This window comes from Trichechus manatus, unplaced genomic scaffold (assembly GCF_000243295.1).
Source record: "Trichechus manatus latirostris isolate Lorelei unplaced genomic scaffold, TriManLat1.0 scaffold00167, whole genome shotgun sequence".
In the NCBI taxonomy this organism is placed as follows: domain Eukaryota; kingdom Metazoa; phylum Chordata; class Mammalia; order Sirenia; family Trichechidae; genus Trichechus; species Trichechus manatus.
In genome coordinates this window covers 2347001-2373381 of record NW_004444103.1, presented here as the reverse complement: position 1 = coordinate 2373381, position 26381 = coordinate 2347001, and the positions used below count along the sequence as shown (strand labels likewise).

At 38.6% G+C, this 26381-nt stretch overlaps 1 protein-coding gene across 13 annotated transcripts in view; it reads right to left on the bottom strand.

Moving 5' to 3' along the window:
- Nucleotides 1–4314: 4314 nt before the first annotated feature.
- CADPS2 (calcium dependent secretion activator 2) overlaps nucleotides 4315–26381 on the bottom strand; it is a 573575-nt gene continuing 551508 nt past the window's right edge. For 10 of the 13 annotated variants that reach the window (XM_023740901.1, XM_023740897.1, XM_004386535.2 and 7 more), the window contains 2 exons: nucleotides 10262–10366; nucleotides 4411–4633 (listed from right to left, as the gene is read on the bottom strand). In XM_023740901.1, coding sequence (XP_023596669.1) covers nucleotides 4460–4633; nucleotides 10262–10366 — 279 coding nt within the window. In that variant the 3' untranslated portion in view covers nucleotides 4411–4459. Of the gene's footprint in view, nucleotides 4634–10261; nucleotides 10367–26381 lie in introns of all 13 variants that reach the window. The other 3 variants (XM_004386538.1, XM_012558431.1, XM_004386536.1) reach the window with 2 other exon arrangements.

Here is a 26381-nt window from a genome sequence, read left to right as displayed (position 1 = left end):
GCTATCCCGGTGTGGATTCAATGACACGTCTCCAGCTGCCTCCCCTTCCAAACTTAGCTTTGGAGGCTGCTCTCGGTAGTGCCAGCCCTTTCTGGAGACTGGAGTCGGTTTGTTCCTCCCCATCCCCTCCTCCCCTTCCCACTGGCTGGCGTATATATAACCCCGGAACTGGACGTTTCTATCCAGTCCACCGCCAGGCCAGTGGCGGTGCTGAGATCGCCGAGCCGAATGTGGTGTAGAAGGACCCGTGCCAAACCCAGGGAGAAGGGCCGGTGAGAGGTGGTACTGTAGACAGAGGCAGGCCTCCCACGATTTCCTTTGAATCCATCCTACTTTAAGAAATAGCTAATAAAGGCCACCCGTTACTAGTCTTTGTCTCCAATCCTTACAACAACCTTCCTTAATCGAGACCCATTTTACAGAGAGGTTAAGTAACATGCTCAAGGCCACGGAGCTCATAGGCCAGGAAGAGGTGAGGCGGTTTCTCCAAACTAGGCTTTGCTGACTCCTAGGCCCGCGCTCTTTGCCGCCCCCCAAGCTACTGTCAGGTGCACAGTTTCCGGGGAGTCTTTTAAACCTGGAGGCTTTTATCATTGGGGATACGGATGGAATTCTTCATCCCTCACCCTCCAATGCCCACTTCTTCCTGAGGACGCGCACATACTGCACGTACGTAAACTCCGCGACCGGCTGGCTCGTGTGGCTTCTGGAACCCAGCCTCAGAGCTTTGCAATTCACAGCCAGTACCTGTCTTTGCTCCCTTAAATTTCTGACTTCAGTGTCACAGTGGAGAGCCCCCCAACGCAGCTCTGCACCCCACCTTCCAGACGACGCTAGGAGTGGCCGGGGAAGCCTGGCCTGGAGCTCCTGCGGGACCCAGCCTGGCGTCGCCATCGCCTGTCGCCCCAGTCTGTGGCTCGGCTCCAACAGCAGCGAAGCACCGGGGCCACGCGCGCGGTGAGCCGCCCAGCGAGCGGGACTTGGAGCGGGAAGGACAGCCCGCCCCACCTGGTCTCCCTGCACAGCACCGGGACAGGGGTGGGGAAGGGGACTTAAGTGTGGGCAGGACGGGGACTGTCCTTCCGAACGCCACACACCAGGCCTCCACATTCCGCACACAGCCCAAGGGGGTAGGAAGGGCCGCGGGTTGTCGGTGAGGCTGGGGGTGCGGTGCAGGGAGCCGCGCAGGGCAGGCGGGCGGCCTGGGTTCCCCGCCCGCGTCTTAGACGCAGCGATGCAAAGACTCGCAGGAATTTCCATCTATCACCTCCCTTTAGGAACCTACACAGGGAAATGTCCATTTTCTGTTTGGGGTGTAAGAAAGAAGAACGAGCAAGCTCTGGCTCTCACGGCCCTCCTCGGGCCGGGAGGGGGTCCAGGGCTGGATCTGCGCTCCAGCGCAGGGACAGGTGAGCGCCCGCAGCCCTCGGCCTGGGTCCCCGCGCACTTCTGCCGGCCTGTACCCGGCGCATCTTTCTTGGGAGGCAGTTAGCGGTAGCGGGAAGAGGTTTCGGGGCTCCTTGAGCTGCAACGGGCGAGTCACCTCCTTCCCACTCCCGCGCACCTTCTAGAAGCTTGCGGACCTTCTCCCTCCTGGTCATCGCGGGCGAAGGAGCGCGGCGCTGGTGGTTGGCGTCTGTCCGGACCCGGCCGTGAGCCTCGGGGGCCGGGTGGGAGCCTCGAGACACTTTGCAAGGGCGTTTATTGCAAAAATAGCAGGAAATCCCTTCTCCTGAGCGAGGGACAATGAACAAGAACTAAAGGGAATTCAAGCGGAAAAATTCGCGAATGCAGAAAGCGACCCACAGCTGGAGCCGGGCGGTTTACATTTAGCTCTGTGTGGCTCTTTCCTTTTCCGGGAAAATTCATTATTATTATTTTTCTCCAAAAAGCGGGCTGCCCTTTTAGACGTGTTACTGAACAAATCCAGTCTGACTGGACATTGAACGGTGGTATTCCGCGACGCTCACCCAACTGTCCAAAGAATGTACTTTTTGTCTTTCCCCATACCATTCAGAGCTATTTCTTTTGAGTTGAAAACGATTTTCACTTAAAAATTCTGGAATGCTTGTTAGGTTTTCAACTGAATGCCTTAAAAAATACCTTTAAAGAATTGTTAGGTGCCCTCCAGTCGACTCATAGCGGCCTATGTACCAACAGAAGGAAACACTGCGCAGCACTGCACCATTCTCACAGTCATTGCTGTGTTTGAGCCTCTAGTTGCAGCCACTGTGTCAATCCATCTCGTGGAGGGGCTTCCTCTTTTTCACTGACCCTCTACTTTACCAAGCATGATGTCCTTCTCCAGGGATCAGTCCCTGATAACATGTCCAAAGTACTAGAGAGGAAGAATAACTACACATAAAACTTGGGTTCTTTTAATAGAGCAGATGCTTGGGCTTTCACCCTACCATTCACACCAATGAACAATTATTAAATCATCTGAAGCCATTTGCAGCTAGGTTGAAGACAATTTCTGGACAAAATCCCCGAAACTACTTTTCATTGTTTTTCAGTTACTTCGTAATTTTTTTCCACAGTTTTGTCGCTCAAGGGTTAGTCTAGGGAGTCCGCATAAAAAACGTGCACATCACCACTACCCGTCTTTGACTGCTACCGTCCTCCTTGTGAAAGAGCCTGAAGATGAGAAAGCAGAAACTTGTACAAATATCCTGGGGTTGGAAGGGAAGAACAGTGAACACCAAAATCTAGAGAGAAGCTACAAATGGCTGACCAGCAACCAGGCAGTAGGCAGGCTAATACGCCAGGCCAGCAGCAAGACCTTCTTGGTCCCAAACGCTTTCTTCTGCAGCTCCTGCTTTTCCTCTTTATTTCTGAATTCCATCAGCTAGATAGTTCTTTTAGTAAATAAGAATTGTTTGTTCTCAAGACAGTTTCCAGCATAGTAAAAGGAGGTCATCAATCATTCACACTTTAGAATAAATTGGGCCAAGTATGCTTTGATGAGTTGTATCAAGGAAATGAACATTTTATTTAAACAAAGAGAAGGATAATTTCTAAGTACAGAGAAATTTGAGCTATGGAGCAGCCAACTTTGGGAAGGTGTTGTTGGGAATTTAGGGTAGTATGATTGGATATGTGAGTGTTTGACGAAACAAGTATTGGGCATAAAGGTGAAGAGTGTCCCGTGTCCCAAGACAAACTGCCTTTCAAAAATACTGAGTTGGTAGCAACCAATAACCAAACAAAACCCATTGTTGTTGAGTTGCTTCTGACTCATAGTGACCCTACAGAACAGAGTAGAATGGCCCCAGAGAGTTTCCAAAGCTGTAAATGTTTATGGAAGCAGACTACCACATTTTTCTCCCATGAAGTGCCTGGTGGGTTTGAAATGCCGACCTTTCAGTTGGCAACCAAGTGCTTAACCACTGCACCACCAAGGCTCCTTAGTTACTAATAATGACAATTATCATTCCTAAATTACTAATAGTACTAATTATCGTTAGCATTAATCACTAATGTTATAATATGCAATATGTGAATACACAGTCAACATTTCCTTTGCTATGGAAATATGCTGTCATAGTAACTCTTTTAACACATGTGTCCCTATCAGATGCAAACCACAGTGTTATTATCTTTTACTCATTTGACTGAAAACAAACTAAATAAGACAAACAAAAAGCAAAAACACAGAGCCAGAGAGTTTGGCTGTTTGAAATACAGCCAACATCTTTTACTGCATTTCATCTATACAAGTCTGACAAACACAGAAGTGGTTATGGTCAAATGGATCTTTACTGCCTGCAAGCTGTTACACTTAGAAGAATGTGGTTATGTTGTTGGTGGCATACTTAAACTATCCCACACCCTGGGATTTCTTACATTCGAAAGAAGAAGCGTTCAGAATGGAACAAGGCACAAGCCCATTGGAAAGTCTAGTCTATATTTGGCAGTCCTTTAAGGCCAGGAATACACCTGCAGAACAACTAGAGTACTGAGAATCAAGGTTAAAGTTTTTACACACATCACAACAATGGCAAATTAACTACAAAACAAAGCTTGCACATGAATTATAAACCAGAAGGTACACACCAATTTAACAAGGATACAATAGAGTTGGCGTAGAGATCAGAAGTAGTTTCTTCTCACAATGTTGCGTCATGAGAAATACATATCTCATTTTACACACAGGACAGTAGTTTGACGTGATTACAGGAAAAAAAAAGATCCAATCGTATAAAAATAAAAATTCATCTTTCAATCACAAACAGAACTAAGCTGATTTTAGGTCAAACTACACAAAGGAGGATGACTTTACCCCCCCCCCCAAAAAAAAACCACCCAAAACTTGGCATTTCCCACTTTGCTTCTAGGTTTAATTTTGAAAAAGTGGAGTGAAATATAAGCATTTACATTTGGTCAAAATGATAAACGTAACCACAAGGACAAGGTACAACATCAACAATGTCCAGGTCTTCCTACAAGCTGGGTATGATCATCCTTCTCCTTCTTCATCACTGTCTTTCATAGTAATGCCCTGAAGTCCTCCTCCTTCCGAAACAGAGGCTGTGGCCTCCTCTACAGTTAATCGTCTGTGCAGAGTATCATACGTCTTACTGTTCAGTGTTCCTTCCAACACACCCTGCAGTCGGAAGTCCCTATAGGTTTTCTGCAGGAAGAAGAGAATTTGCTTAGTTTAGATTAACATATGTACGGATACATGTCTATATATATGTACTCAGTTGGCATTTCAAAAATGATCTTGGTATTATTTATCGAGATAGTCCACTAGCGGATTCAGATTCTTGCTGTCCATGGCAGTTAGCTTGGTCTATTTCTGGGGAGAAAAGGGAACGAGAGACTTTGGATAGTGCTATTCAAACTATAAGCACTATGACTAGATCAAAACGTCGTGACTATCAGGTGACAAATTAGAGTTTCCCCCAAATCTTACTAACTGCACAGAATTTACTACCTGAATAACCTGTAACAGACATAAACTACGTGCTTAGGTACATAATATAAGGGAAACTTAGTTTTTCAACTGAGGAGCCTTTCTGTTATACTGAAAAACACATTACATTTTATAAATTATTTTTGGGGGGGAGGTGTGTAGGAGGTAGACAATCCTATGATCAATAAAAGAAGTTTCACATTTTCGGCATTTGTGAATTATAAAATTTATATGTACTACTGGGTGCAAATTTGTGTAAGTCTAAATGTCTATATGAATTCTGACCTTTCCTTTTGAAATTCCCTTGGAATATGAAGTGCCAAACTCTGGCATAAAGTTCTCGTAGATGGGATAATAAAACACATATTTCCATTTTTTTTGTTAAACAGTAAAAGATAATTTGCTGTATTACATGTCAAAAGTAGAACAGTATCTTGTTATTGTTTCCATAGTGACGCCTTAAAAAAAAAATCTGTAAAACAAAAAGTTCCATGGCACTTAAGGTATGTAACCTATGAAGTTTTCCTTCTACTCTTTAAAATGCAATTTTTTACACACGATTTTCTATGACTAAGTAAGACTGATGTTTTTATTACTAATTTTTAAGTTGGAGGGGAAAAAAAAAACCTACAATTAGATAAACGAGGAAGCAAAGAACATATCCCATTCTGTGGAGGCACTGCTAAGGCCATTTTTAATGCTTAATATCTTTCAAGATTTTTCTACTGCCTTATGTTAGATTCAGAATGATAAGCAGTTAGATTTCAATGGGCTGGCCCAAACGTTATCAGTGCCCATGAGTTTGCCACAATTCTGTTCTAAATGATGATTGGTAGCTACTTTGCACTTAATACATGAAAGAAGTCAAATAAGAAGAAAGGAATATTGTACTTCATGGTCCAATATCACAACTCCAATAGCTGGAAATTAACATTAAGGGATGCTTGATTTCACTGAACACAGCAGAAGGAAAACATCATCATGTTGAGACATTTGAGCTGAAGGTGCTTATTCACATGAGATAGGAAGTATTGATGGACAGTATCTTAATCCCCTCAATATACACACCTGGCCTTTACTAATAGACTTATGGGAAGAATTAGAACTAATACAAGGTAGGCAGTGGGAACATTGGCATTTTCACATTTTATCTTTCTGTTGTCTTCCACCTGACTATGCCCCATGGTATCATTCCAAGTTTCAGAAGTGATATGTCAATAGTAAGGATGAAGGATGAATAATATCTTTTCATTTGGATAATCATTTGATATAAATGAAATTCATAACTAAACAGCTATGTTATGGGTTTTGCCCCCATCACTTGTCTAAAAATAAACTGAACTCTGACGAACACTGGATAATAAACTAAGGTCATAAACAGCAAGTCAAATTTAGATTCAGAAAGCTTTTGTTTTTTCCTTAAATGATCAAACGTAAATTTCAATAGTTTATTTTAGGGCACCTACAATCCATCATCCTCACATCTCTTTCTAAGCTGTTAAGCTTGTTATGATTAAGTTGGTACTAGCTTACACCGAAACTCACGGTAATTTCCATCGGAACCTGTGAACTAACTCTGAAAGGCAAATTTCATGGACAGAATCTGGTAACTTATGTCCATGGTATTATTACCATACAGATCTGTGTTCAAGCCTGTAACAGTCTTGTAGTTAGATCAAAAATACATCAAGCACATAAAATATCCATGTACAGATGATGCGTCTGATATAAAGCACTATCGTCCCACTGACAATTGTATACTAAGTTTGTGAGTCATACTTCCATATTTTATTGGAATGCCTTTCCTGAGACTTAGCTTAATTATTGATAAGTTGTCCAGTGCAGGCTTGTATTGTGGATTTTCAGTCCTGGAGGCTTTCTCATTTACATGCAATTAGAACTCCACTTCCTTATTTTATTACTAAGCAGTAACCAGTCAGGTGAGCTGCAGGGCAGGTATCCTTGCATCTCTCTCTCTCTCTTTAGAATTCATAAAATGTTATCAACATTTAGGTATCCTCTGTGGAGCCCTGGTGGCACAGGGGTTTAGAGCTCGGCTGCTAACAAAAAGTCAGCAGTTCAGATCCACCAGCCAGCTGCTCCTTGGAAACCCTATGGGGCATTTCTACTCTGTTCTGTAGGGTCGCTATGAGGTGGAATCGACTCCACAGCAGTGAGTTAGATATCCTCTGTGGCTACTGCAAAGGTCCCCTTGGCTCTTACTTAATACAAGTGCCTGTCACAGGGCACTGCCCACTTGCCTTCTGTTCTCTTAGCGAAAGAGGCAGTTTATTTGTTTGTTGTTGGGTGCCATTGAGTTGATTCTGATTCAGGACCCCATATGTTACAGAGCAGAATTGTTCCATAGGGTTTTCTTGGTGGTAATCTTTATGGAAGTAGATCTCCAGGTCTTTCTCTCGTAGAGGCACTAGGTGGGTTCAAACCACCAATCTTTGAGTTAGGAGCTGAGTCCTTAACCATTGCACCACCAGGGCTCCTGATTTATGTTTATTGCTTTTAAATATCATATGGCCACTACAGAGAACACAAATCCATCTGCCATTTTGATTTTTCCCCACCCTAAATAAATCATTCTGATGTTAAAACTTTACAAGTAACTTAACAGTCCTAGATCTTTTGTGGAAATTGTACCGGATTTTCTTCTCAATGAGCAACATGAATGAACCAATTAGTGTCTAAGTGTCTTTGTGGCACAAAGTTGGCTATCATGTAAATCTTGACAGCATCTGGGTCTCCATAGGCATTGAAGAACGGCAATGCCTTGTGAGTAACAAGGACTACATGCTAGAGGTGAGTAGTTTGACTCCTTGGTAGGATGTACTATTTTGCTGTACACCTACATGCCAAGTCTAAGTGATCTGGATGGAAGGAATGCCTACTTAAGAGACGTCACAATTCTGTAAAAGTGTTACTCAGTAGCTTCCTCAATTCACTGGAAAATGATCGTTATGAACAAAACCACACAGGTTCTGAAGAATGATGATTCTATGTATGAAATTGGTTAAAGCCTGTTTATATTCAAAGAAGAAGAAAAAAAAACTATTAGCACATTAAATTAAGTCACCTAGATTTTAACTGTGAAAATAATAATTTTTAATTATTAAATAAAGCCTTATGACTTGATTAAATTTTTCAGCCCAAGAAAGCACTGGCTGAGCTTGGGGACCAAGCAAAACATGAAAAAACATGGACAGTCAAACATATTTATGGGGTTTAATTTTATATTTATCAATCTTGACTATCAATAGCCATAAAGAAGAACATATTAAAAGAAGAAAATCTGATTGGATTGGGGTACAATGAAAATATCAACATATAACTCATCATGAAATTATCAGTTGTTCTTTTATAAAATATTCACTAATGCTTGATTATTAGCTGTAATGACATGTGAAAAGGAGTAACTAGAAGAAACAAATGGCGGACTAATATTTTAAAACATGGAGATATTTATTCTAAAACTAAGAGCTTTAACAAGGACCTCTGGTGGCGCAGTGGTTAAGCACTTGCCCCTAACCAAAAGGTCGGTGGTTTGAACCCACCAGCCACTCCATAGGAGACAGATGCGGCAGTGTGCTTCAGTAAAGATTATAGCCTTGAAAACCCTATGGGGCAGTTCTACTCAGTCCTATAACATTGCTATGAGTTGGTCTTGAGGGCAATGGTTTGGTTTTTGGGTTTAAGAGGTTAACAATCTATTAACTAATATCAGTTGACTGATATGTAGTTACTGATATCTTGAATACAGTGGACATTAGTTAACCTGATCCTCTTTTATGCAAAAACAGCTTCATTTGACAGCTCTTCAAGTCACGTTTACAGAAACAAGGAAAAAAGCAATGTAGAAACTAAGCCAAATGCGAACGTGTATCATAGCGTGGTTTCGGTTTCTTTGTAGAATAAAAAGCACCTGGTAAGAAGGGTTCTGGGTCAAAGGTATTCTGTCCATTGAAATGTTATGTGTAGTTATAGTATTAAAAATTAGCAAGTGGCTATAATTTTACTTGCTATTTATGACTAATCATGATTGCTATTATTGCAACATCCTAGGTCTAGTTCTATGTTCAGGAGATTTGCTAATTTCTGACTTTTAGAATGGAACTTTCCTACTTGTGGGTCTTTCTAACCTGTGATAACCTGTGTGTCTATGGCACAAAAGAATATATATTCTAATTAGACTGTAGAAACCAAGAGAACGATGGAAAATATTTTAACGCGGACAGAAGCATTCTTTTGATAATACAATACAGTGGTTCTCCTCAAACCTTATTGTGTATCAGAATCATCTGGAGGGCTTGTTCATATAGAGATTGCTAGGCCTCACCCTTAGAATTTCTAATTCTGTAGGTTTGGGGTGGGGGCCCAAAATTTGCATTTCTAATAAGTTCCGAGGTGATGCTGATAATGCTAGGCCAGGAATGACATATTACTCTGTGTGTGTGTGCACACCTATATATGTATGCGTATATACATACGTATATACTGTTACTTGATAAATATTATTAAAAGGAAAGTAAAGATCATCTGTTAAAGGGAACAGCTGATTCTCACAGCTTAGAGCTATATTTTCTGCCATAAGGTAGAATTTCTGTTTTTAAGAAAAGGTTATATTTGGGGTAAATGTGCTCCCACTAACATTTATAAAGTGTGAAGAATTACTTTGAATAAATGTATTATTTTAAAGCCCCTACTCACTAAATACAACAGGTAGGTTATCAACTTTTCTCTTGGAGAGCAGAAGTCAAAATGGCCCTGCTGAGCTGATATGCATCTGTGTTAGTAGTTCTGAATGGTCTCTGATGTTCAAACTGATCATATCTTACATATAAGATACAGCTTGTATCCAAAAGAATTCAGGAAGTGACAACGTTCATTTCAGGATATAAAAAAAAACTGAGACCCTTCTTATTCTATCAGCAAAAACAGTTCACAAAGCCCTCACAGGGATACATGATCCCCTACAAATGTGAAGTACGTGTATTATGAGAAAACATCTCCATACTTAAGAAAATTAAAACCTAATTATTGTGGGCCTACGATGTTCAGGTATATGTGCTAAGGGTTTATATACATTACCTCAAAATGTGCTTACCTGCAAATTTAACAGTTTTTATTTATTAATGCAAAAATAGAAAATTATGGTTATTTAGTAATCTAACTAAAAATGGAAGTAAGTAACAGCAAATCATTCCTAGCAAGCAATGCTTTTTAAGTACTTATATTCACTCAGATATATCAAAGACAGTTTGCTTGTGTGTCAATTTCTTGCTATTATTCTTCATAGCCTGGTGGGCAAATCACATCTAAACACATTTTGTTTACCTTCACAATCTTGATGAGTGTCTTCAGTTGGTAAATATGAAGCTGAAGGTCTAATCTATCAGCCAACCACACACAAATGACTTTCATGGAGCTGCTGTACCATTGCTGTAGAGAAGGATGGGGGCAGAAGGGAGGAGAACAAAAAAGAAAACAACCTTTGCAGTATTCATTTAACAGATTCGGTAATGAGGGGGTAATGAAACACTCTGAAATGACCACAGATCGGCACTTGAAGTCAATAATGCCATAATTTCCTGTTAACAGAACTGTATGTTTTGCTAGAAAATCTGCTAAGTTGACCTAGACTGTTCTTTACATGAATTAACATTACAGTCTTGCAGCTGTAACATATTCATGGGAAACCGTGTTTTTGCACTTTGCAGCCTAGTGGCCTGCTTTGTAATTTGTAAGTAACAATGGGTACTAAATACATGTTAGGTGACTGAACAGACTGCCAAACAGCAGGACAAAACAGGAAAATTATTTTCAAAGCAAAATTTCCTATTAACCTGCATGTTATGTAAAAGTCAAAGAGTAGATGCCTTATGCCATAAGGCACTAGTCAATACCCAGAAATAAGATTTTAAAGGAGAAATGGCAAAAAAAGAAAAAAAAAATTCACAGCTTACAAAAGAGTAATCCTCAATCAGACCTTTACCTGCTATTGGTTGTTAAGTATTTGCTAAGATGTTTTAAAATCATCTAATAATAAAGATTTATTGAGATCTTAGGAAGGAACATATCAAAATGTAATTCTGTCTTATAAGAATCACAAAACAGACGTCAGTTGGCCAAATTATGAAGGAAAAGCATCTGTTTTATTTTGCATGTATTTTTGGAGGGTTCAAATTTTTGCACTGTTTGTTATAATTCTCCCAAGGGAAAAGCTGAAATTCTTCTCTAGTGTAATTTTATGGTCATATACAAACATTTCTGAGCATAGTAAAAGAAGAAATTGTGTTCCAATATTCAAAAACGGCAATCTGTCACCAATAGTGACATTTCAAGGGATTCAGTGACTATGTGCTGGAGTGAGGCTTAGGTAATATCGTAACAATAATGCTACTTGTTCACATAATGGTGAGAAATATCAAAGTCCAAAAGCACTTAGGAAATGAAAAAGAGTTTTTGAAAGAGAAGAGATTTTTCTGCTTTGTTTGTAAACATAAACAGTGACATTACAAACCACATGTGTGCATATGTTCTTAAGTGCTCAAACACAGAAAAAAAATTACGATTTTTTTCTCCACAAAATAAAATGGAAAATTCAACTTGTAAGAAAAATCTCTAGTGATATAAGTCTGAGATTCATTTTGACTTTTTATTAACGTCATTCTAATAAATTGAGTATCATAAAAAATTGTACTGTAAGTATACATTAAAAATAAATTAGTTCCACATTTCATCACACTTATCCCTATTAATTTATTAGCATACTGAATGTACATGCATAAATGAGATAAACTAATTAAAAGGAATTACTGATTTACCAAATACTACATCAAATGGTGAATGAAAATTTCAAGCTTTTAAAATGCAGGACAGATCGTGATATTTTAAAATGTTATTCATGTACCTAATTTTGCTCCTTCCAAATGATTACTTTCTTAATTTTCAAGAGCGTTAAAAGTATAAGAAATGACAAGTTTTAGGTAATGACACACTTACGCTAAAAATAAGCAGCTAGCGAATCGAGCACTTCAGTTGACACGTTAAATCTCAAAATCCCTTACAGATACTCACTTTAGTCTCTGACATTACTTAAAATCTGTACTTCCTAATTTCAAATAATTTATAGTCTCAAATTCTTGAGTTCTACTTTAATACAGGTAAAAACTCAAAGGGATCGGTCATAATGAATACGAGTATATTGAATTAAGATTCTTACCCCATACCACTCTCTAGGTAATTTGAAAGCTAAAATGTAGCCATAATGGATGTGACTCTTAAAAATTACAATTCTTCTGAAGAAGATGATGAATTTTTCTTTTTTGGAGTGGGACAGAAAATACATACTGTACGAAGTATAGATAACATACTAGTTAATTTTTCTGTTAGACTGTACCGTTACAATATATACGATGAAGCACGTGAATTTGAGGGAAGTGAAAATACTTTCTTAAAACTACTCCACATATATTTTTATGTTCCTAAAAATTTCCTTACATAACTTATAATTAATTTGACTTCATTTTACCATTACATAGAAATGATACTAACAATTAAGTGATAATTGAAAGGACAACAAATACAACACAGAAATTATTATTACTGTAACTTCTTTAACACCATGTCAAAAATGTAATTTTAGAGAAAAATAATTTGGGAATACAATGTTCTAAAGTCAACTACAAAAATGGAGGAAAGAGAAGTATCATTAAGTAAAATGCTTAAGCAATGTTACCATCATCTTTGAATGCAAACAAGTCGTTTAATAGGAAAAAAATCTATAAGAAAAGAATATTCTATAAAAATGGCTATTTTTAGGTTCCCAAGTTATAGTATTTGGAAGAAGAATTTCAGCTAAATCAAGCAAATAATTAGGAGAAAGCAGCAGCTTAGCTTTGCTCAGCTCAGAGTTTTTGCTGCTGTCAGGAATGGGCTAATAAAAGACCCCTGCTAGGCCTGCTTCTTTCTTGAATATGGTCACACACACACACACACCCCCGCAAAGAAACAAAACCACCAAACAGAAACTTAGCATTTTCCTATTTCTAACGCTGGCATTGATACATCCTGTTTTTCGGTGCTGGAATATGGTAGAGGCCAGTTCTTCATCATGAAAAACAGTAGAAGGTAGGCTAGCTTCATTCTTCTCCATCCCACCCCACCCAAGCCAAACAAACAACACTTGAAAAGGAGGAATGTGCAGGAAATTCTGAATGTTCAGAAAATATCTTTTCATTCTGGAAAAGTTAATTCTATGAAACAACTTAGATGACTCTTCACTTTTTCCTTCAGGGGATGAAGAGGAAGGGCGCTGCAGCCCACACTGAAGTTGTGGGGATGGTATTACTATTTTATTCTTTGCTTTGGTCTACACAGGAATAAAGCGGTAAGTGTATGGTATACTTTTTTTTTTTCCTACATCAATCCATGACAGCAGCCTGCCACTTTAACAATAAAATACGTGTTTTTTTCTTTTTGTGATTCATTCAGCTCCTGTAAGGGCATGCATTACTCACTTCATTTTCTTGAGCTATCTCTTCTAAAGCAAAAATAAAAGAGAAGGAAAGGCTAGGGTTGACTCTGTGAGACCCCTGTATTTATTCACACTTATTGTGCATGACTGTAGACTGGTAAATCATATTAGCAGCCCGTCTCCCCATCAAGCTGCTACTTGCTTTCCAGCCCTGGGAAGGTTCAACAAATCAACAGGAGCACGGAAAACAGAACATCAGTCTAATCTAGTGTTTAAGGTGAAGTTTTCAAACCCAATCTAAGAAGATCTTTAGAGCAAGCAACAAGCTGAAGGGCTCAGAAGGTGGTATTGACAATGAAAGAGTGTTGAAATATTGAGAAGCGCAACACTTGTGCATTTTTAATAACAAGAGGGTCAACAAGGACACAGCTCCCTCAGTGCCAGGAGTTGCCACTGACTATGGAAATTGCCACACCAGGGCTATAAACGCTTGCAGTTCATCAGCTTTCTTAAACACCCTGAACCCTCTCAGTGGACCTTTAGTCTTGAATTAACAAACCAAAGCAATGAAAGAGGGCGCAGTCTGAATGGCTGGCATTGATCCCCAACTGTGTCAGCACTGCTACAGGCCCTGAAAAACTCTCTCCATTGTCAATAGAAATTGACAAGCCTCCTCTCCTAAATAGTGCAGCTGAGCCGGGCGGGATCCACGCAGCTGTAAAGGGCTCTGCTCTTGGGGCCAGGGAGCACTAACAATGGAACAAGCATGAGCTCTTTGTCAGTCCCAGACTCGGCAATTTTCTAACAAGGATTAAAGTTGTTTCTCCGCAGTGCTGGTGAAAAGAGATTTAGCAACACACCGTGCTTTCTTCATGCAAGTTAAAGAGAAGTAGTTAAGGAATTTCATTATTCTGTTGACTAGTGCAAATACAAAACAAATATATTAAATATTCACAATTCCCTGTCTTGCCTAATTTATAGCATTTTGAGGACGATTCAGTTAAATATAACACTTACTGCCTGAAAACAAGCACTTCATGGTTATTTTGGAAGTTTTATTTAAAAAATGTCCAGCTGCTCGCCACCTGGAATGAGTTCTCAATACATACTAATGCACAATGCCTTTAGACCCTCTGCGGCTGATATTCCTAAATCTGAATCACAAGACCACATAGGGCTCATGTATCGCGGCTGCTTCAAGCAAATGATTTCTGTTAGAATGCGGCTTCTGATGATGACGGCAAGGTAAAAATAGCTGCTTTGCTAGGGAACAAATCTGTGATGTATTTTCTACTTAAGTGTTTAACTTTTTATTACTAGGAATTGGTATAACAAGTTGATATATTTTCATTCTTCTCCAGCTATGCTTGTCTCAATAGGTGGACAACAGAAAAAACAAAACACAACAAAACTCAGCAACACTTTTTAGCATACTAAGACATGGAATGGCTAAATTTCCACAGTATGTTAACTAATTTCCTCATTTATTTCAACAGAAGCTGTCTGTTTTACAAGAATTAAGTTGCTAGAAAATTTCACCATGGCAAATATACACCTTTTAAATATTAAGCTGAATTGAATGAAAGAACAATTTTTCTTTCTGAAATGAAAAAAGTTTTGATAAGTTTGCTAAACAGAAGCTATCCTTTCGGATCATTTAATAGCTTTAACAGAAACAAAATATTTTAGAAACACTGACTTCCTACAATTACACCAGAATACTAAAAAGCAAATATATATACTTCATTATATATTGAGTGTTCCTTTTGTCAACAGTGTATCTACTTAATATAACTAAATCCATAGCATCTATTTCACTTGCTTCCCATTTCTAAACACCAAAATGCAAATTTTACATTAACTGGAAACTTGATTCAATAAAACCAACTCCCCCCACCCTGCCCCTCTTTTCAAGGCATCCCATGGAAATGATCACATCTGGTTCCAAAAACAGATCCAAAAAGTACAAGCGTTTTGAAAGTTTTAAGAGCAATTTTCTTTTTTTTTTTTGCTGGACTGGGATACTATTAAGGGCTATATTTAAGGAGACACTGACACTAGCATATTACGGTTAAAAATACAGGAAGTGTTCAACCTAACCTACTCCTCTCAACATTCCAGGCTAGGCCCGCAGATGTTCACGGTGGAAAGACAGAGACTTGCAGCTGGACCTGGCAGCCGCGGGCTGGCTGTCCACACACCAGAGAACATGAATGCAGAAGTGAGGAGGGCTGGTGGTGCTGGCCCTTCTCACACTATTAACTATTTGCTTGATTGAGCCCTTCACTTACCTCCTCTATGCCTTAGTTTTCTCCTCTCTAATACGAGGGACAGATTATATGAGTCTTGCTTTAAAATAACAAGATTCTTATGCTCTACAGCAATACTGTGAATATCACTGAGAAGAACAAATATAGTTTCTGACTATTGTAAAAATGGGCTGAAAGGAGAGGCAAATTGTCATTCTTTTATTTTCATATACCCCTTAAGCACAGTTTTACTCTTCCAGAATAAAGAAAGATGCCAAGTCTGGGGTTCTAGAACTTTCTATAGTTTGTTTTTTAAAAAAAGGATTTATTTTTGCCTCTTTATGAAGTAGACACATATTATAAAAATGAAACAATAAATTGTCATAAGGAATGAATGAATTAATAATGAAGGTACTATTTATTCTTATTACTATCATTATTAAAATGAATTCTGTTTATAAAGGATCTGATAATTTCTTATCCTCCACGGGAACTTCAAGTGCATTAGTTAAAATTTCATTTAATTCTTACAACAACCTTGATGAGGTAGGTATTATTATTTCCATATATGTGGAAACTGAGTTCAGCATGTAGGTAACAGTGTATATTAAGCAATTTACATAATCAAGTTCACACAACAAGCATAAGTGGCAGAGTTGAGATTTATCTCTTATATCGGTGTTCCAGTCTGTGCTTATAACTACTAGGTTATTTCATTTCCCTCTAGAAAACAGTCTGGACTTCTTTTCCCCCAGTAAAATCTCCAATTCTTTAGGGGTAGTTTGATGTTTCTAGCAGACAAGTAAGAAAACAACCTCTACCATTTCTGGTAGTTACTGGTTGTCATCTTAACACAGGGTTGTCAGCAATACTGGAGATGTCTATTAATTGTTTCAAAGAAGCCCTTCAAATTTTCTTGCAAGTTGAAGCCATCCACATTTACAAAGACGAAAGACATTTGTTAGCCTATTTATAAGTTGTTTGAAGAACCACACTCCCTGTTAGAATAACCAGTCAAATGGCTGCTATGCCATGCATCTCTCACGTGTCCCCTTCCTAAGACTAGTTTTATGGCGCCCTACTCTTTAATGCTTAGGAATACTGGAAAGGATATCACTATAACAAAACAATGCAACGTGGAGAAAAGGGGAGCTCATTCTATATACACAGCTTTGTCTTATTATTTTTAACACAGTCCAGAGAAGCACTTGATTGATGTCTTTTTCTTCTGTGTTCAATAAATTCATATTCAGGACCAATTTTAATTTTTTAGCTCTATGAGGAAGCCTGCAAATGACAGTTCATGGGCACTATGATGTCTGTTAGGAAAGAGAAAACATAAAAACTGCTAACATAGGAAGGTTGGCATATATTAGGTGCCTAATAAATGCTTGTTGAGTGCTAAAAAAAATTCTTATCCTTCGAAGTTCCATACTTTCTCTTTATAAAAAAAGCATGAACCACCAAGATCTTTCCAGATGAACTGGATCCTCTTCTGTTACATAACAGAGTAAGTAACATAACAGGATAAACTTGTTGCCGTCCAGGAGGTTCCGACTCGTAGCGACTCTGTAGGACAGAGGAGAACTACCCAAGGCTGTAATCTTTACAGAAGCAGACCACCACATCTTCCCCCCATGGAGTGACTGGTGGGTTTGACGTGCTGACCTTTTGGTTAGCAGGTGGGTGCTTTAACCATTGGGAGCTGCATGAGCTGTTTTCCATTCACTGCTATTTCATTAATATTTCTTTCATTCCCAAAATGTCCTGAAAGTAATACTAAACTAGCCTATCTTCCTCTACACTACATGGAGGGCATTAAAATGAACACCGTTCTTTATTAGTCACTATCAAGTAGGCAAATGTCTCTGTAAGTTTATTCTATGCCTCTTTTTCTGGTGCTAAGAACACTAGTGATTACAAAGTGAACATTTTAGATAATCAGTTGGTTTCCCTCCCCTACTTAGTAACAAATGATGGGATGCCGACTGGTTTGGTTGCTCTTTTGACTAAAATGACCAAGGAATGTTTTGGCGGAGCTCAGTGGTCAATCCAGTCATGATAGTGTAGTCTAGAATTGGGGCAGTATGACCTTTTAATCTGGTCAGATGACTCATTTTGAATACTGTATGTAAAATTTGGTCAATATTGCATTCTAAATCAATAATTGAGGGTCTGTATAAAAAGAAATAAAATCTTAAAGACTCCTGGAACTGCTATGGAATGGCATACGTTATTTTAGAGAAAATTCCTAAGCCTGGGAATAAGTGGTTAGGTCTTTCTGCGTCACTTTCCTTATTAAAATGGAGAACAATCATTCCAAAATTACTTCTCAAGAGTGCTATAAGGACTGAAGAAAATAGCTGCCTTTCCCCTTTGCGACTCATGGTATACCCACCAGCTACCATTTTTAGCAAACCGAATAAATACCCTGCAGTTCCATCTCTGTGTCTCTGGTTTCTGAGTATGTAAGTTCCTCTCTCTGGACTTTATTCTCAGCTTTTTCTCCCTAACCAGATTCAGAGCAGCCCTGAAGACTCAGCTAAACCATTGTCTCTGCTGTGAAGCCAATAGGTAGAATCAGGCCCTCCATATTCTCTGCTTCTAAAACTTTGCATAGTTGCCTATAAAAACATTGCATATTCTATAGAAGAATTCTGATCAAAAGGGGGAAAATGTAGAACAGAATTACAAATTCTCATGGACTCTAGATCTTCTGGAGGCATGGAGGCTGGATGAACCCCTGAAACTACTACCCTGAGATAATCTTTAAACCTTAAACTGAAAATATTCCCTGAAGTCTTCTTAAAACCAAACAATAGTTTAGCTTAACTAGTAAAAAATGTCTGCCTTGAGTATTAAGCCCTTTTATGAACTATCTATACGGGATCAAAGTGACACCACTAACTCAAAAGATTAGATAGAAACCTTAGAGAGCAATGAGTTTATGGTAATGAGGCAGGAACAACTCAGAAAAGGAGGATAACGGTTGCACAACCTGATGAATGTAATCAATGTCACTGAAATGTACATGTAGAAACTGTTGAATTAGTGTACATTTTACTGTGTATATTCTCAACAACAATAAAAAATGCTTCTAAATATTTGGAAATATAAAATGTTATGTAAGCATATATATCTGTATATATGTGTGAGATATATAAATATATATGTATCTGTACATATATGTGTGTGTGTATACACACACACATACATACACACATATATATATAACAGCAGGGCAACTTTTCAACAGAAAAGGGATACATGAATACCAGAAGACAGATTAACTGTTCACTTGAATCACGTTTCATTAATAGAAAAATAATTTAACAGATGTTAAAGTTGTAGAAATCACAGAAAGGTAAACAATTGCATGTGGCTAAAGAAATTTAACACAGGAATAAAATGGATCTTAAAAGACAACAGTCTAATATCACTTAAGGTGATGAATGAATAAAGGAGAGAGTATGGTAAATTAATAAATTCCCATGTCTATATATGAGTGCCCACATACATAAATGCACACATAAAGACAGGGTAACACTATGTGCTCAGATGTCCGTATGCTCCACAGGCGGTCACCCAAGCAGGGAGCTACCTCTCCAGCATATCCTCAGGGGCATTGGGACCCACTTCTGGGGGCTATCTGAGGCATATCTGGAGGTATGGCTGGTTAGTGCTGTCTATTCATTTTCACCGGTAAGCAACATGCCTGCGTACCTTCTACTTGTTGGCTTGTAGGCTGTTTTTAAAGAAAGGCAGAAAAATATTGTTGCTGTGGCAATGCTGACTTCTCTCTGGGGGAACATGAGCTCTCTCCTGGGAGCCCATATAAGCCCAGCTTTTGAGCAAAGGATCCAGGAAGGGTAGCGAGAGAGAGGGTGCTCTTATCTCCCAGTCACGGCATTTGCTGTTGCAAGCAGTAGAGCTATTTCAAACAGTGCACTGGTTTTAACTTCAATCATCCATTTGAAAAAAAGAGAAGAATGAAGGATAAATTTCCTAGAAAATCACTATTATCTATTTTAAAAGTGTACTGGATTTTAGTCTTCCAGAGAATTTCTATTTGGACAAAATCTGTTGATTTTCATTCTGCAGATGAAAAAAGGAAACTTTTTTTTTTAAACTGGAAATCAACAACTTTCTGAAAAACACCCATTTAAGCCATCAGAATGTAAGCTCCCTTAGGGAAAGGACTTTCTCTGGTTTTACATTTTATTCCCAGTCCTTCGCAGAGTATGTGGTTTTTAGAAAGCGTTCAATAAATATTGGTTGGATGAATAAATGATTAATAAGAGGAGTTTCCATTTCCTATTCTAATTAGAGTCCTCCTGAGTCATTGCAACAGAGATATCTAACTACATGGGACAAAACCAACGCCAACCTTTTAATCCCAACATACACCTCCATTCCTTACATACAGTAATTTAATGGTGAATGGCATTTGTTTTCTAGACATTGTGCATCCAAAACATCAACTGAATACACATTCTACATCAATAAATAATACTATATGAGCATAAGATAGGCAGTAACAGAGAGGAAAGTCTACAAAAGGAAATATGGGAACAATTTTATGGAGATCCAAAGAGCAAAAAGTATGAGAAAGTGATATATTAGAATGCATAAGTAGGAATATGGCTTAAAAGAATCTTGCTCAGCCACATTCAAATGCTGCATCCTATTCCTGACTCTAAGCCCTAAGCATGACGAAAAACACTGAGAAGTTTCAAAGGACAGTCACAAAGACGATTAAAGGGCTTGGAAAGGGGCCTATGAAGAGAAGTTAAACAAATAGGGATTATTTATCCTGGAATAGACAGGTATGACAGATGCCTTAATAACAGTCTTCATATAGAGTAAGGATTATTCCCTAGAGGATGCTGACGGCCTGTTTTTTGTCCTCCATAAGGAGAAAAGAGGAAATGGTTTTAAAAAAAACAGCATGAAGAATTGAGATGAGGTAGGGGTTAGAACTTTCTTTCTTTCAAACAAAACATTTTGCCTATATTAAGAGTAAAACTGAGATGTCTCTCGCCTAGGGCTGGGCTGAGATCAGGAAACTGTGTAGAGTTTAGGTGTTTCTAAGCATCTTTGAAAATTGTGCTTTTACATTATTTCCTCTCAATGCATTCAACAAGCACATCTAAACGATGGTTTTGCCACAATAGCTGCTTCTTTACACAGATTTCTTTTTTTTTTTTTAGCTGGACTTCGTAGTGGCCATCTGGCTGCCACTGTTGTGCCCAATTGTGGATGGTGTCAACCCTGTAAAGGGGGGCTGTAAGGAAGGCTTGCAGAGGGGGAGGCTGGCACAGGGGAGGGGAAGTGCCCAAAGCCATCATAGAAAATGGCCTTAAAGCTGTGCAGGTGTCATTTGCTTGTGCGGCTGGGGCGGAAGGGGAGGAGAGTAGTAGCTATCATTTCTATGAACACGTTGCACTGGTCAACTCATCGTCAGAGAGGCTGGTCTCAGGGGACGCCATTCTCTTTCTCTCCGGCTTTCCCATTAATAAGTCACCGGCGACCAGTTGCAGTGCAGGCATGCAAATTCACCGTGGAGACACGAGGCTCCTCTTGGAGGAGTCACAATTTCCAGACCATCCTAAACGTGTCAGCAGCCTGAAATCAATACGAAATAACTTCTGAAATGCTAAACACGTTGCTTCGCACCCTTTCAACCATCTTTTATACAAGCATTACGAGAGTGTCTTAACTTCTTCATCGAAAGTGACTGTTACTGGTTTGGGTGGATGAAATGCAAACACACATTTGTGCATTTGGTGTTCAGAAAAATTTCTCGCTTTAAATTAAAATTTTGCCACCGTCCATTTATCAAAGACAGTTTCACCATCGCTAAGAGAGCTGAGGTGACCAACAATTTGTTTTTTTTTCCTATTCAAGCACAAAACCTCAGATCGGTTTGCATGTGGGATTTATTTATTTTTTTAATTCGGAGCACAATTAAAGGTGAGTTAAGGCTCCGGTGGAAATCTTAAGAGCATCGGCAAATCCGAGCATTGCTCAGCTTCTGAATTGCTTTTCTACTTCTCAGTTCTTTTAAATGGTTTTCTACGGCAGGAACATTTTTCTTAATTAGTCACAGCTAATTAGTGTTCTGGCATAGACAAGTAATCAGAAATGTCAGAGCTGCAAGGCTACATCTCCCTAATCCTTTGATAATAATTTAGCCTCCTGGGAGGGCCCCAAGCTGTGGTAAGTAGTGACTGACAATAAGGCAAAATTAGGTGGGCAGCAGACCATTAGGATAGAAAAATAAAAAGCACCACCAAGTCCTGCTGAGCACCATCAGGCAACTAACTGCACTGCCAGATGAGGTGCCTGTTTAAGCCTGTGCTGTTAATTAGCTGATTCTACCAGACTTGCCACATATGTCCAGGTGCCTCATGCAAAGATGTGTATTTCTGGGAATGTGCCAAATGACAATTGTGTTCCACGATCACATTTCAAGAATCTAAGGAGGAAGTCCACATATTTCTTGAAGATTCTTTTGAATTATCAAAGAAGTAAGATCAACAAGCTACAATACATTTTCTTGCTGAGCTTCTTTTAGGCAATTAGGCACGCTTATCTCAAGTTGCTCAGGTTTTAATTCACCAACAGCTTAGATTCAAATGAGGACCTTTGGCCTCTCCGCACTGAGTCTCGACTTGCCAAAGCTATTCTGGCACAGACCATACATCAAAAGTAGAGCCTTCTGTAAATTCTTACACTTGCAAATAATAACTTCACATTAAAATAAGGATTATTAACTAAAATGAACCAGACAGATGTAATTTGAGAGCAGAGCTTTTAAAGAGAAACATTAAACTTTGAGGAAAAAAATAGCCAAGAGTAAGCTCTGCATTGCGTTTACTGAGGCAGACCAAACAATATAGAGACCAGGTTTGCCTATGACTCTCAAAGGAGGTCAGATAACCTCATTTTGAGTCCACCTTTTACCACATTGTAGGTAAAAGAAAGTATTTTCTATATACAATAAAAAAAGGTAACATCTGGAAAACTGTGCTAAAGGCTCTAAATAAGACAATGTTAAAATATGTAGATAAGTGAGACATACTCCTACAACATACGTGAAAAGCAGACTAGTCAAATTTTTTATCTACCTTTCTTACAAAATGAGGTACCAGGACACACAACGTAACAATGTTCAGAAGTAAATTACCTCAAACAGCCTCAAATATGTCACTGAACTTAAAACATCCACTCTTTTCTATCGATGGAAAAGAAAAACAATGTGTATGACATGGGCATGGTATTAGCATTTAATTTTGAGTATAGACAGGAAAACTATGATTGGGCAGAATGGGTCAACAGTTAATGTTTTACATTTGAATTCTTCTTACATAGAAACAAAACCAAAAAAGAAACTACTCTGTAAAGCAAAACTACGATCACGTATGTAGTCTACATAAAACTGTCCAGTCATTTGAAAGTGAAAGACCATTGAAAAGAGGGAAACTGCTGTTTTTAAATTGACAATCACATATAGGAGAATATGTCTGTAATATCACTGAATGACCAGAAATGGAAGAAGGAAAGTCTGCTCAGCTTCCACGTTAATGGGTTCTAGCCTACGTTCCTAACAAAGAAGGCTAATTACATACACAGAGAAAACTCACCCAAAGAATATGACTAAAAAAGCACAGTTAGCTCTAAATACACATTACAGAGTGTATAGTAAGCAATACTCACCCTACCAGAGCAATGCCATCTGATGTACCCGTGTGGGGAAATCCGCTACTAGTGCCAATTTTCAGTGTTAAAAGTTACAAATAATTATGCAGTTATTACACCTATTCCAAATAAGAAATTGTAAGTCAGAGGAAGGATGTTTAAAAAACTTGAACTTTCTGGGGGAAAGTGACATTGCGGATCTTATTTTGATACAATGGGTGTTCATATGTCAACTGTGAAGGAAGAGTGGATGCTTTTGAAGCATAGAGATCCACTTCTGGGGAAAAGGGCTTTTTCCCAAGAGGTGAGTAGTTTGAAAAACTGCCCATTTATTAGTAGGCATCTGTAGTAGAACTGGAGCCCTGGTGGGCTCAGCAGCTAACCAAAAGGTCAGCAGTTCGAATCCACCAGCTGTTCCTTGGAAACCCTCTGGGGCAATTCTACTCTGTCCTACAGGGTCACTATGAGTCGGAATGGACTCAACAGCAACGGGTTTGGTTTTTCGGGTTTTTTTTGGTAGCAGAACTATTGGCGAATCTTCCTGAGTCACGTGTTTTTCTCCAATAACATTTTAAATGTCTCAAATTATATGGATTAAACACTACCGTCAAGCAAATATTATTTATATGACTATATAGTATGTATTATATAAGAAAATTTTATCTAGCAGAATTCTCATTCATTCTTCGTTGATTCCAAATATCCTTGGGAAACCAACATTATAATAAACTGAAACTTTAAATAAGTTAATAATAGTAGTGTTGCTCTTACCAAGGATGAATAAACTCTCATATCAACAAGTTTTTGCATTGTCATGAAACACTAAACTCAAAAATTTTGAGCATTTCCTTATTTGGGAGTCCAGAGGCAAACATGCATACAAGTGCAAAATTAGTTTCATTTTGAGAAGAATATTCACTTGCAATATTTTAATTTTTCTTCTTTTCATCTTAGCATATCTTTAAATGGCTACTGAACCCATTTATATGGTTTAGGTCAATTTGACTTCAAATGTTTCATTTAGAGTTTCCTTACTGGAAAGTGAGAATTCTTTTCATGGAAAGCCTTGAGAAATTAATCCTTTTTATAACACTGTTTGGATGAATATAACTGATTAACTATCATTTAAAGAATTACTTTTAATTTTACAAGACATCATAACAATATTTAAAAAAATCTCATTGAGATGAAACTCAACAATTAAATGTTTAATCAGCTTATAACGCAAGAGAATGTTTAATCTGCATGATTTACCAATTAAACGCTGCACCCTGATGTGTCTGTAGCAACACGAGAGCTAAAATGAGATTGCCTCAAAGAGACTCAAGATAGGCGACGTTCAACAAATGCACAAAGGATGAGAGAGTTAGGTAGGTTTGCTGTCTATCCCGGAAAATAAGTAGTGCTTTAGTCAGGCCCCAATTGCCTTGGCATTGTAACATTCCTGGTCTTCTGGAAATGACCTGGAGAGGGTACTCTTTCAACAATCACTATACATGTCAGTTTTGATTTCTGAAACATCACTGCCTTCCAGCACTGAGATCCAAGCTCTCAAGGAATGTACCAGCTTCTCGCATGAAACACGGACACCTGTGGCTCATGCTATGTGCCCTAAACCTGAGAGCCTGGCCACCCGTTCTACCTGGGGATCATAAAACCAAAAAACCACTTGCTGTTGAGTCGATTTCAACTCATGGCAAACCCACGTGTGCTGGGTAGAAATGTACATAGGGTTTTCAACGCTGTGACTTTCCAGAAGCAGAACGCCAGGCTTTTCTTCCGAGGCACCTCTGGGTGGAACTGAACAGCCAACCTTTTGGTTAGTAGTCAAGAGCTTAACTATTTATGCCACCCAGGGACCCATGGTAGACATTAAAAATAGAATTTAACATTTAGAAAATCTTTGTTGTACTTTCATATTGGGATTAGACAAGTTGAAAGTTTTGATTTCATAGAAACTTGAAAAGGCTGCTGACAATAAGGTTTTATTTGTAAGAAAAAGGACATTGAGGCACTGAGGTAAGAGAGACACCTCATGAAGCAAAAAGGCCTTCTTTTGGTGAATCCATGTTTTCTCCTACTGTAGGAGAACTTGTTTTAGATTTCTCTTTCCCAGATAAGATATATATATATATATATATATATATATAAAGTAATAATGTAACATGTAGATGATAAACTTACAATGTGTATCTGTGATCACTTGAGAGGCAGGTACAGCCTGTTTAAAATATCCTCTGCTTACCTGGAAACGCTTAGCATAAATACAAGGTATGGGAGTACCAACCATTTTTCTAAAATCGGGGTTCAGAACCATGGTGGTAGATACACAGACATCACATGACATAGTTATTCTTCTATAAAGAGCCCTTTTCTATGTTATTATCTAATATACTCGCTATTGCTTCTTGGGGGTTGGGCACTCTGCTTTTACCTGGCCATCACAAAAACACTTAAGAATTGCTACTCTGGGGTGTAAGATTCATCATGCAGCCAAACCAATCATTTCTGTCACCATTGCTAAAATTAAAACCAAAAGAATCATTGATTTTAAATCTGGAAGGGATTTCAGAAACCATCTAGAGTTTTAGGCCAATTTCTTCAGTTTAGGTAATACTAACTAAATGAGGAGTCAACAGTTCTCACTTCTCGAAACTCACTCAGACAATGAATGGCATAACCATGGCTGAAACCCAGGTTTCTAAATTCTCAGTCTAGTGTTCTTCCTACAATATGATTTTATCATTTCAAATGGTGTAAGTCTAGAGATAGCATGGACTTTGAAACTAGAGAGACATCATCTTAGAGTTTGACTCAACACTTCCATCATTTATATTCTCTGAATGGGAGATTCCTTAGCTGAAAAATAAGGATAAACTAGGAATGAGAGCATCTAGCCCGAGGGTTGGAAATGATGTATGTAGCACAGTTCCTGGCACATGGAGGTGTCCAGAGAATGCTAGTGGTGGTGGCTGCAGCTTTTATTAATAATAATGATGATGATTTTAAAAGATTAGGAACATACCTT